At 41.6% G+C, this 12,776-nt stretch overlaps 1 protein-coding gene across 2 annotated transcripts in view; it reads right to left on the bottom strand.

Annotated features, from left to right (window-relative positions):
- ppp3cca (protein phosphatase 3, catalytic subunit, gamma isozyme, a) overlaps window positions 1-12,776 on the bottom strand; it is a 41,921-nt gene that overhangs the window by 14,236 nt on the left and 14,909 nt on the right. For both annotated transcript variants that reach the window (XM_080738861.1, XM_080738862.1), the window contains exons 4-6: window positions 6,739-6,850; window positions 3,656-3,801; window positions 2,580-2,719 (exon numbers count right to left, since the gene is read on the bottom strand). In XM_080738861.1, coding sequence (XP_080594987.1) covers window positions 2,580-2,719; window positions 3,656-3,801; window positions 6,739-6,850 — 398 coding nt within the window. The remainder of the gene's footprint in view (window positions 1-2,579; window positions 2,720-3,655; window positions 3,802-6,738; window positions 6,851-12,776) is intronic.

Genomic DNA, 12,776 nt, shown 5'->3' with positions numbered 1-12,776 from the left:
CTAATCTTACAAGACCCACAGAAAATGTAAACAACAGATGCCTGGGGGAGGATGAGGGTCTCTTGTATCATCCGGGGGGGAATAAATGTAACCGCGATCTTCCGTTTTTTAAACCCAGTGAACCCCTGGTTCAACATCTGAGGTCAAGGATAAGCTTCCGCAGCAATGTCCAGCCCCTAACAACATATCGGGAAGAAGCCAGACTCCAGCTATAGACAAAAAAAAAAGGGAATGGGAATCCCTACTTCTGAAGACCTCCCTTCTGGCTCAGAAGCACCATGGGTCCAGTAGAAGACACCCAACTGCCTGAGAACAGATCAAAAGTTGCTATGGCCAGATGGGGCTACAAAACCAGCCCAACCATCTGTGAATGTGAAGAAGACCACACGATGCAGCACTGCATTGTGTGCCCCCTACTACCCAAACAGTGCAGCTTAAAACATCTCACAGAATTCAACAATAATGCAAAGGACTGTGTAATGAAATGGGAAACTGTCATATAACTACATACTTCAAAGACATGAAAAGAAGAAGACTGATTGAACTGTGGGACAATAGGAGTTCAATATTGGTTTGTGGCAATACCGGCCACTACAGTCTATCAGTCAGATACTGTAGACACAATTAAATGTCTGCACAACGCACGCACAAGCAAGCTAAAGGCAGTGATGTACACCACGCACAGTCTCATGTAACTGACTATTTGGGTTGTATGAAGGTCTAAACACTATTTAAGATTAACAGGATTCTGAGGGACAAAATTTGACAAGGATATCTATTTTATCTTTATCTTTATATAAATATTGCCCATTGACAGCTTAGATTTCAAAATATCAGCATTCAAAACCCACATCTGTTAAACCCTAATTTGCAGGGTTTTGTTGGCATCTCAAAGAATGTGGGGTACGTTCAACAAGACAGAGACTGTGGGGGTACAGCCAACTAGACAGAGACTGTGGGGGTACAGCCAACTAGACAGAGACTGTGGGGAGACAGCCAACCAGACAGACTGTGGGGGTACAGCCAACCAGACAGACTGTGGGGGTACAACCAACCAGACAGACTGTGGGGGTACAGCCAACCAGACAGACTGTGGGGGTACAGCCAACCAGACAGACTGTGGGGGTACAGCCAACCAGACAGACTGTGGGGGTACAACCAACCAGACAGACTGTGGGGAGACAGCCAACCAGACAGACTGTGGGGGTACAGCCAACCAGACAGACTGTGGGGGTACAGCCAACCGGACAGACTGTGGGGATACAGCCAACCGGACAGACTGTGGGGGTACAGCCAACCGGACAGACTGTGGGGGTACAGCCAACCAGACAGACTGTGGGGGTACAGCCAACCGGACAGACTGTGGGGGTACAGCCAACCGGACAGACTGTGGGGGTACAACCAACCAGACAGACTGTGGGGGTACAGCCAACCAGACAGACTGTGGGGGTACAGCCAACCAGACAGACTGTGGGGGTACAGCCAACCAGAAAGACTGTGGGGGTACAGCCAACCAGACAGACTGTGGGGGTACAGCCAACCAGAAAGACTGTGGGGGTACAGCCAACCGGACAGACTGTGGGGATACAGCCAACCAGACAGAGACTGTCAGTGTACAGCCAACCTTACAGAGAGAGGAGCTTTGAGAGTAGGGATGGGCCGATATGTGAATGTCATATCACGATTATTGTGACAAAATAAATCTCGATAATTAAAATCCATTATCCCGATAAATGATTATCGTCCCATCCCTATTTGAGAGAGGTGGACAGAGCTTGACAAGGCTATGGCTGGGCTTTTAACAGCTTATTCCTTCTTGCCAGCCACGCCTCCTCAACCTGCCCACGGCTGATAGACCGTTCAGGAAATTAGCTAGCCACCTGCATCTGATTCGATCAACAGTAGCCTGAGATGGAACAGTTTCCTGACAATTAGCACATCGATGCATTGCACTGGAGATGAGACAGAGATAGAGGTCTGGCTCAACGAGTGCTGATTTTATATATTTTTTCGTTAATTTACCTTTCTAATGTGCAGATGTGGGTAACATGTGAGGATAGTGGACTTTTTAGCTGACACACGTATTATGGTTGCACCATGGTGAGAAAAGAAAACTACGCTTTTCTTGTATAATTTTGTAATTATGTAATTTCATTTTTTTATTCAGAACGCTGAAAAATATATTTATACTCTAAAGTGTTTCTAACCAAAAATAACTACGTTTTGAACTAGTTTTTAGTTAAGTGATCAGATGAGTCCACTCTTCCATCAACTGTATTAAATGCATTACATGGCAACAGTTTTATTAAATATTTTCTTAAATTTTTAAAACAGATAAAGACAAGAAGGGCTTCCATTCATATGCTGTGTTTGAGAAAGATCTAGCAGTATTTTTTAAGCAACATCATTTGTGTGACAACCTGTCACCACTCTCTCTCCACTGAAAAATCGCAGCGTTGTGATGCCGATATATTTAATTAGCTGTTTATTTTCCTTCTCTTTATTTATTATTTTTGATTGATTGTGAAGCCTTAATTTCTTGGTGGGATAAAAGCTGCAGCAGCAATGTGTCTGGATACCTGAAAAAATAGGAGCAGCCTCTGACAGAGTTGTGGTTAAAGTGTTCGGATGTCTTTTCACTGCCGTAGTCCTCGCCAGGGTCAGCCCAGATCAGGTCACACATGGGCCCAAAGGCTGGAGGCTCTTTAAACCTGTCTAGCTACAGGGAACAAAACACACAATGCACAAACTTAATATGGACCTGCTAGAGACCAATTATAGTTCTCAAACATGTTAGAAAAGGTCCCTAAGCATAGCTGTGGTGAGAAGTTCAGAGCCAAGGAGCAGCTCTTGCATTATAAAATAATACTGCATTTCTTAGCGTTCTGCAATAACTGGCCGGATTTGGTTGATATTTCGTTTGATCACAGTTAAAGAGGTGAAATTTATCCCTTAGGGTCCTTACACACCATTAATGTTTATATTTTGTTAAATTACTTTGGATTAATTTAAACTAATAATATAATAATACAAATATATACCTATTTCTTCCCGCGAGGGAAATTAAGCATTTTCAGCCCAACTCAGGTGATTCGCTGCCCACAAGGAGCGCGCAAGCAATTAGGGGTTAAGAGTCTTGCTCAGGGACACACATCGAAATTGCAACCCTGGCCTGGAATCGAACCAAGGACAACCAGGAGCTCTGGTTCCCCAGGCAGGCTCCCTAACCATTCAGCTATGCCGCCCCTAAAACTGCTGTTTGTGTCATGAAGTCCTCCACACAGAAAGCAATTATGCAGAAATAAAGCAACGCGATTCATTTTTGAAACAATGTTGATATTTCACTGTAAATAAAATCATCACCCTGAATGAATGAAGGCATAACCAAAAAGAATAATAAAAAAAAAAACAGTTTCATGAGAAATATTAACTTGATTATACTCATTAGTAATAAGCTACAAATCAATTACCTGCATTAATTCAGACATTAAAATACCTTTCCCAAGCATATTGCATTTTGTAGAAGAGCATTTTGTAGAGTGGCATTTTGTAGAAATGACTTTTTCAGTGCAGTGGAAAAAAAAAAAAAAAAAAAAAGTTGCACTGTATCAATATTGTTCTAGATTCCTATCATGTAAGTGGTCGTATCACATACTTTCCTAATGTCGTCAAGGCAGTTGATTTCTGGTGAAAGTCCGCCATGCACACACAGGAACTGTTGGTTGAGGAGGGCAGCGAGGGGCAAGCAATCAAAGGCCTCCATGCAGGCGTCATACACCCGCTCTGAGTATTTGATTTTACCTGAAATTAAAACAAACATCAGACACATGGTTTAAATGTGCTACTGGAAAAAGACTGAATTCTTTAATAGGAAGTAGGAAGTATTTATGAGATGTTGTATCTCAATGGGACTCAACTGTATAAATAAAAGGTCAAATACAAAACATTGTTGTTCCTTGTTCCATCAAAGCCTAAACATCGATCTACTCACTTTTGGAAAATACCTGAATGTCTTAAATGTAAGTAGGCCAACAAATACAACCGGGCCAGTTTTCTCTGCTCTCTCGGGTGCTATCAGTACATGTCTTACAGCAGTGGTTCTCAACCTGTGGGTCGGGAGTCCCCAAATTATTGTGGGGGTTCCCCAGATGATTAGCTTAATGTGCAATATTGTTTTCTCACTCAACATTAAACAAACCAACATAAAGTTCAAGTGTATAGAGGGTATCTGCACATTTCTAAAGTGACAATTTGAGGACTTTTTAATACCTCTAAAATGACAAATTAAATATTGGTCAAATTGTCAAATATTAGAGGCAGAAATTGTGAAAATAGCCGATCTACATGATCACAACGCCTCGCAACGCGAGGCGTTGTGAGCATGTAGATCTGCTATTTTCACAATAGAACTGTGTTACACAAAATGTAATGCCTCAACTCTTAGTGCCCGTCAGGGTGGGGGATCCCCAGTTAAAATATGATTATTTTAAGGGTCACAGCCTGAAAAGGTTGAGAACCACTGTCTTACAGGATGTTTTGCAGGCAGTGATCAGCAAAGCTCTTTTGCTTGGGGCACGGCTTGCTGATACTTTGATGAGCAGCAGTGTGACTTGCACAACACTGCAGGTCAGATTAAGGCAGGCAGGAAGTCATTTCCTTATAAGGAGAAGAAGAAGAGACGCTATTGGCTCTCGTCATCAGGTCAGCAACTAAACTGTATGAGGTGGTTTGTTCAGAGACCAGACAATACAGGACTCTGGTGCTATTAAGGCAAGTATCTTGACCACTGAAGGGGATCATATGCCCCTAAATGTTAAAAATACCTGCAATCCAATGTTATTAATATTAAAAGCAAACATTAAGACCTGCATTTAGACGTTGACAACTCTCATAGAATGGTTATAGAGTGGTTACCAATGGTTACAAGTGCCATGCTTGCCAAAACAACAGATTGTTATCACCTCGACGTGGAATATGTGATAAAAAAGGATATAAATTATACAATCTCTCCTTGTACTCAACTCTCCAAACATACCATAGACATCCTGGATGAAAAACTCCCTTAGTGGATCACTCTAATGGTGCGTTTCAAATAGTGATGTCCTGTTTTATTTTGAACGTATTGGCATTGGAAATGAACTTTTGATATAAATGTTGCTGTAGTCATGTGAAGGGGGTACTCGGCTTCGTTAATAAGTGTACTGCAGCCAAAAAAGATTGAGAACCACTGCTCTAGAGTTACAGACCCATAAGGGTCCATTTGGTTCCTAACTATCCAACATTTAGCTGGGTACCCCCTGGAACGCCCTCAAGAATCCCTGAGAGTCCCCAAACCCCACTTTGGGTTGTTTGGCACACCCCTAACTACCATACAGTAAGAACTCCTGTAAAAAAAATAAAAATCATAAAAAATAACTTTTTTTTAAAAGATGTACCGATATCGATATTTTACGATATAATTTTTTATGCTAATATCGGCCGGCCGATAATATTGGACATCCTTAGTTTCAAAGTGAATGCTCCTTCAGAGTAAACTGCACTGAGGCAGGACAGAGAACATAATCACATAAAGATGCACTGATACACCTTAGGCCTCTCTTCAAGGTTAGGCATCTACTGGATTTGGTTTGGAACATTTATTAATATCAATTTACGAATAGTTATACATTCAGAATGCTGCTGTGATGTGCTGTATATCACATCAGAGGCTAGCAAGAGACTCAGAAAATATATAAACTAAGTGATCTGCTTAATGCAAACATCTTTTATTTAGCCAATTAGTTTAAGCACATGCTAATGAGTGCTCTTATTATAAAGTAATTATGTTTAAGTATCTCTGTTATGCAGTGTCCTCCGCCTCCACCGTGGAAGGGGAGGAGACATTTAGGGACTGAAAGCTATTTGCAACTGGCAAATTACATTCTGCTGTCTGCCAAAGTGTTTTGGTTTCTAGCATTTGCATACTAATAATGGCACCACCACACCTGTGTGGCTGATTATCATGGCTCTGATCAAAGCCTAATTTATGCCTTGGTGAAAAGAGAGATTCACATTAACACTTTTCTTCCAGCTGAAAATACGCAATATTTCAATTCGAACAAAACTTTTTCACCCAAGCGTTAATTAGGCTTCACACTGATTTATTTCTCTCTCAAACAAAAGCTAATAAAAGACGCACATCATTTAGTTGAGGTGCGTCAGAAAAGGTAATGAAGAAAGATTATAAAACCTGCAAATGATTCAAGCCAAGGCTCTTCCATTGAGATGTGTGGACCAACACAATAAGGTAATAAATGCAGTGTTCAACATTTACATATCCATAATACAACAGGTGAAAAAAAAATGGACAGCATGATTATTAACATCTAGAGAGATATTTAAATAATCAGGTAACTTAATCTTGGGAACATAAATGGGTAAAAGAAAAGAAAAAATCTTCTAACAATTCAAAAAATAATTCACATTTTTGAAATAATAATAAATGCTTTGCCCAAGGTATTGTTTTTGGCTAATCTAACACATCAGAGCCAAACAACTAATGATTCCCTCGAAAGGGCCCAGTTTTCCCAAAATGTAAGGAACCCTGACTTTAGCCAAGAACAGTAGTTCTCAACTAAAGGGTCAACGAGACCAATAACTCTTTTTCAAAGGCATGCCAATGCACTTTGCACGTATTTTGTGGTGGTGTCCCATCTGGTAGAAGGCCGGACAAGGTTATAAAAGCCACACTTCACTTACATTCCTGTTTGAACGTGAAGTACTCTGTGAGGTGCCGGCACTCGTGGTTCCCTCGCAGGAGAAAGAGTGTAGTGGGGTGGTTGATCTTAAGAGACCAGAGGTAGAGCACACACTAGGAGGGAAGGAGAGGTGTTGGGGGATATAGGTGGAGAGAGAAATAATAGAATTATACAGAAATCTGTCATTCAAAACTTAGAAAGAACATTGAAGACCATCATTCAGCTCCTAAGGAGAACTGCATAAATAACCTGTGTTCCCTTCATAAATCTACATAAATCTCCCTTTGCGCACGATAGAGGCTCAAACATAGCGGGGACAGGAAGAAACAGTAGATGCTATCATAACTGATGCATCCCTAAGGAAGCTTTGAAGCCAGGCCTAAATGGAATCTGGAGCCGTATTTAACGTGTGACGACAACAGTATAAAAAGGGCAGAGGAGGCATTTACAATCCAAATGAGCCCTGCTTCCTCTTCAGGCTCCGACGACGAGGCACTGCTCATTAGTCGCCACTTGCCGCCCTCGGCCCACTCTTTCACATTAACATGTACTCAATCCACAGCCCTGCATTAAGCCTGGAGAGCAGGACGCCCAAGTAACCCAAGCCAGCAGGTGTGCATTCACGTAAAAGAACCAGTAAGACTCCCTAATCGGGAGATAAGCGACCGTCAGGTCACAGCTTGATTTTAGGCCAAAATGTGTAGGAGCAGTGTCCAAAAACGGTGTTTGAAAAAATCGGCCTGATGGTGGCGCTATATGGGACAGATCCATGTTGATGACATGAGTGTAGACATACTGTATAGTGATTTGCGTGATTTTAGTGCAAAATCTGTAGGAGTAGTGGCCAAAAATGTGTTTTAAAAAATCTGCCTGAAGGTGGTGCTAAATGGGACAGATCCATGTTGATGACATGAGTTTAGAGCAAGTGTGTACCGATTTGCATAATTTTAGGGCAAAATTTCTAGGAGCAGTGTCCAAAAATGTGTTTGAAAAAATCGGCCTGATGGTGGCGCTATATGGGACAGATCCATGTTGATGACATGAGTGTAGACATACTGTGTAGCGATTTGCGTGATTTTAGGGCCAAATCTGTAGGAGCAGTGTCCAAAAATGTGTTTGAAAAAATTGGCCTGAAGGTGGCACTAAATGGGACAGATCCATGTGGATGAGATGAGTGTAGACACACTGTGTACCGATTTGCGTGATTTTAGGGCAAATATTTTGAGTGGACTGAAGGTAGACTTGCAATATCAGGTGAAAATGTTTACATGTTCCTAAACCAAACCCCTTTTCTGAGGTCTGTGACACCAATCCATCCAGGTTTTACATTTGTTCCCGGCATGTCTTACTGCCCTCAGTATTTTGCATGGGATTGTTTGAGCTGTGAAGCGCAGGTGAATCTGTAGAGGGGCTGTCGGCATGAATGGATCTCTTATGTGCGTAGGTGGTGAAGGGAACAGGAGTGCAGAGTGCCTGAGAGATTACATGGATTTTAATGAGAGAGCTCTCTTCTATCAAGTAGGCAGTCTGCACAAAGCCTGGAACGGGGGAGGCAGACAATGGTGCTGGCTCGCTTCACTCCAACTCACGAAGCAAAACACACACAGATGGAAACAGACAAACACACCGACACCCACCCACTCACTGACACAGACACCCACCCACTCACTCACACTCTGCGAAGCGTGTGTGGTCAGAGAGGGGTTGGAGCCAGGTTAGGGGGTCAGTTCAGAGGAAGACTCCCTTGGATCGCAATGGGTGAAGTAGGTAGTGAAGGCCAGCGAAATTAAATGCATTGCTCACGTGAACTCAATTTAGATTCCGGAAAATTGCTGGCCTGAAAAAAGGTAATATGCCGTTTTCAGAGGCTAAAGTCGATCTTTATGTTGCCTAGGTAACCATCCTGAGCTCCATCTTCTTATACCCATCCTTTTGTGCTATTCAAGCGACCACTATGGCTTTCACACGTCACGAGAGGGTTTCCATGGCTTCATCTCTTTTCAGAAAGTGAAACCTGGGTAGATGGTAAAGGATTCCGCTCACGCTGGGCATTCTAATGGCCTGGAGGGCTGGGTTGTGGGCAGTTCCTGTCCAGCCAAAACTTGTAGTGACTAGGCTAGGGTTTGGGACAGTTAAAAAAAGGAAAATCATAGACAGAGTAGCAGCTCTATCCATGGATATGGAGCTACATTTTTCCCAGTTGATCTAAATTACTCTTGGCCTGTGGAGACAGAAAGCCCAAAACATCCTAAACAAAATAGACAGTTCACATTTCATATGTGAATTTACTTGTCAAGATTATTAAACATAGAATAAAATAGATCACCATTTTAACACCGTTAACAGGATTCCAATTACATTAAAGATTCATGACCAACTCATCACAGCTCGGCAAATCAGAAAACACACACACACACACACACACACACACACACACACACACACACACACACACACACACACACACACACACACACACACACACACACACACACACACACACACACACACACACACACACACACACACACACACACACACACACACACACACACACACACAAATAAAAACAGATTGGAGCCCTAGGTGCAAGCCCAGAAAGCCCTTGCTGTGCACAACTCCCTGCTTTCTCAAATCAGCATTAAAACCTGGGAGTGAGAAAAACATGTTAAGCTGGAATAGGCGGGGCCCGGTTGACTGCCTAGCATCACTCACCCAATCAGTCCCTATGCTCTCTCTCTCCCTTTTCATCTGTGACATTTACCTACCTCCATGTACTGAATGTTAGTATGTTAGTATTCAGGAAAAAGGCTTGTAGTTGATGGGTCATCCCATATTAGATTTCTCAATATTTACACAGAGAAGCACGTATACGACCAGACGTGTATGACCAGAGATAATCTCGCAAACTACTAGACCAGGGTTCCCCAATTAGTTTTCCCCAAGGGCCGAATTATGTCTAGGGTACCAAGCCGAGGGCCACAGCATTGCAGGGGGTGACGGTGGCATTCCCGCTACTCCAGCGACAGTTCAGATATCTTCGTTATCGGGTGAAAATCTTCTATGTCCAAAACCGTTCGTTTTGCATTTATAATTTTAAAAATGATTTAAACTAGTGAAAACAGCCGACTACAAGGACGTGCTTGTAGATCTGCTGTTTTCACTACTTTTGTGCGACGGCCTTGTATGATTTGCGAAAGAACGTACAAATTTGGAGATACGAGATTTCCACACGACAACGACGATATACTAGTGTTGTTGCTGCTCTTATACCACCATTATTACTGGGGTTGGTGTGGGCCAGCCAGACAGTAGACCCCGGTCGGCCGCAAATGGCCCACGGGCCGCCTATTGGGGAACCTAGACTGATGCATCCAATTTCTTGTGCATCTTGGCAGTAGGCCGCGGTCGTCGTCACTCCACCCCAAATATTTCAAATCGGCCACATGATGGCATGTTTTGGCATAACTGTAAAGGGGCAGCTAGGAATTCACAAAGTGGAAAGCATTTCCAGAAAGATGGATGACTGACGCTGTTCGGCCCCTGTAGGCTCTGTTCATAATGAGATGGTTGGCTTTGTTCACTGCGTACAAAACCGAAGTCAGTTGTGCTGTTGCTGTGACCAAGGCGATGTTAATTTCTATAAACATTACTTTACTAGGGCTGTCAATCGATTAAAATATTTCATCAGATTAATCGCATGATTGTCCATAGTTAATCATGATTAATCGCAAATTAATCGCATATTTTTTATACGTTCTAAAATCTACCTTAAAACGATCTTTTTCAAGTTTTAAATATTCTTATTATCAACAAGGGAGTAGACAAATTATGCTTGCTTATTATTATTGGAACAATGACAAATACTGTCCAGAATCATACACTCAAGCCCAACAAATAACAGATATTGATTTACCAACTCTAACATTACAGTAATAATTACCAACAGCAATTTTCAACATGCAACACGTACGACGAAGTCCACTTGAGAGATGTGTGTTACTGTTGAACAAGGCGATGCAATCATGCACACACAGCGCTGCCAGAGTTCCCTGACGCTAAACAAACAATTACTGTAAGGGACAGTAGGTCGGGAACAGTGTTAAAACTCTTTTAATGCAACCACTCCAGGTGTATTTGATTAGTTGACCTTTTGTGTATTTACACAGAGGCCTCCTGTGATCGACTAGTAGCTGGCAAAGACATGATTAAACACCTCTGTAGCATCAACATTTTATGTTGCATTATGTATTGATGAATAGCTGATTTGAAGGACCTATGTGTCTTGGGTTGGTAAACTACTCCTATAAAAAAAAATAAAAAAAAGGTAGTCAAATCGACATTCATAAATTGTTCTGATTTCTATTATTTTCTATACGTTTCCAAGGCATGCATGATTTCCGATTTCCTTATTTTTTGTGACCCCAAAACAATATTTTATAGCCAGACTGACACGTAAAATGTCTGAGCGGCATGCTCACAACCTACACAGGATGGCAGGATAACATATCCATAAACATAGTACCGGTATATACAAATTAAATTATGACCATATGGGAGCTCTGCTGTGCTCCGAGCTAAAGCAATCATCAGACTAGACAACAAAGAGAATCACCATCCAGACAGGACTGATGCCTGTGATTGCAAAACATCTGTCTCTAGAGCAGCGGTTCACAAACTATGGGTCCCGACCCAAAGTGGGGTCGCAGGCAGGTGACAGTGGGGTCGCGCATTGGCTTGGTTTTTTATCAAGAAACAGTGAAAAAATGTTTTAAGTCGGCAACTTGACAACACACTCCGCCTCCAACACCGAAGGAGGAGAAGCAGACAAACACAACAAGACACACATTCATTCGTGATGGGTAAATTGAGCATCTACCTAAACATTGAATCACCAATACAACACTGGTCATGCTCGAATACAAAAATAGGTGAATGACCAATTTTGTCCCAGAAACCTAATCACGCGAATTAGGGCTGTTACAATTATTACATAATCGTCTAATCGCAATTATTTGAGGTAATCGCAATAATTTTGCATAATCATCATAATCGTTTCCATTTTGAGAAATTATTATATAGTTACAAACACTTTAAAAAAGTAGTGGAAATAGCTACGAGCTATCTACAAGCTCACAACACGTCGCTTGTGAGCTTGTAGATCGTCTATTTCCACTATCAATGTTCTTTTTTAAGTATAACATTGTCAAATATGTCAGTAATTTCTTTGTATATTTAAGTTGTGTGTCATGATTGCCATGTGCAACTTCAAAGCCTAAATAGTTGGGTCAAAAGGGGCAGTTCCGTGACCGTGGAGAGCGAAGGTCCGTTTCTCAATGGATTTGTCATCTAGGAGGGTTATTAAACAAATTTGGCTGGGGTGTATTTTTCAAAATGGTTGGGAAAATGTTTGACAGCTAGGGTAATTTTCAGTCTCATTTACCTACACTATAAAGGAAAAAATGCCTACCCAAAAATCTGCTTTAAGTGGGATGTTAGGGGTCAAACTAGGGTTTTTTAATTATTCTGAATCAATTGCAAGCATTTGTTTTGCATGAAAAACATTCCTTGGGCTAAAAACGGACCCTAAAAGACTGTGAAAATTGATGACTCATCACTAAACCATAGTGTTGTTGGCCGTTTTTTAGCCCAAGGAATGTTTTTCATGCAAAACAAATGCTTGCAATGGATTCAGAATAATTAAAAACCCCTAGTTTGACCCCTCACATCCCACTTAAAGCAGATTTTTTGGTAGTAATTTTTTCCTTTATAGTGGAGTGTATAGTAATTGAATGACTCCCAAAAAACTGCTTTAAGTGGGATGTGAGGGGTCAAACTAGGGGTTTTTAATTATTCTGAATCCATTGCAAGCATTTGTTTTGCATGAAAAACATTCCTTGGGCTAGAAAACGGCCAACAACACTAGTCATCAATTTTCACAGTCTTTTAGGGTCCGTTTTTAGCCCAAGGAATGTTTTTCATGCAAAACAAATGCTTGCAATGGATTCAGAATAATTAAAAACCCCTAGTTTGACCCCT

Source organism: Nannobrachium achirus, assembly GCF_963921795.1.
Source record: "Nannobrachium achirus genome assembly, chromosome: 12".
NCBI classification, from domain to species: domain Eukaryota; kingdom Metazoa; phylum Chordata; class Actinopteri; order Myctophiformes; family Myctophidae; genus Nannobrachium; species Nannobrachium achirus.
This window is presented reverse-complemented; position numbering and strand designations above follow the sequence as displayed.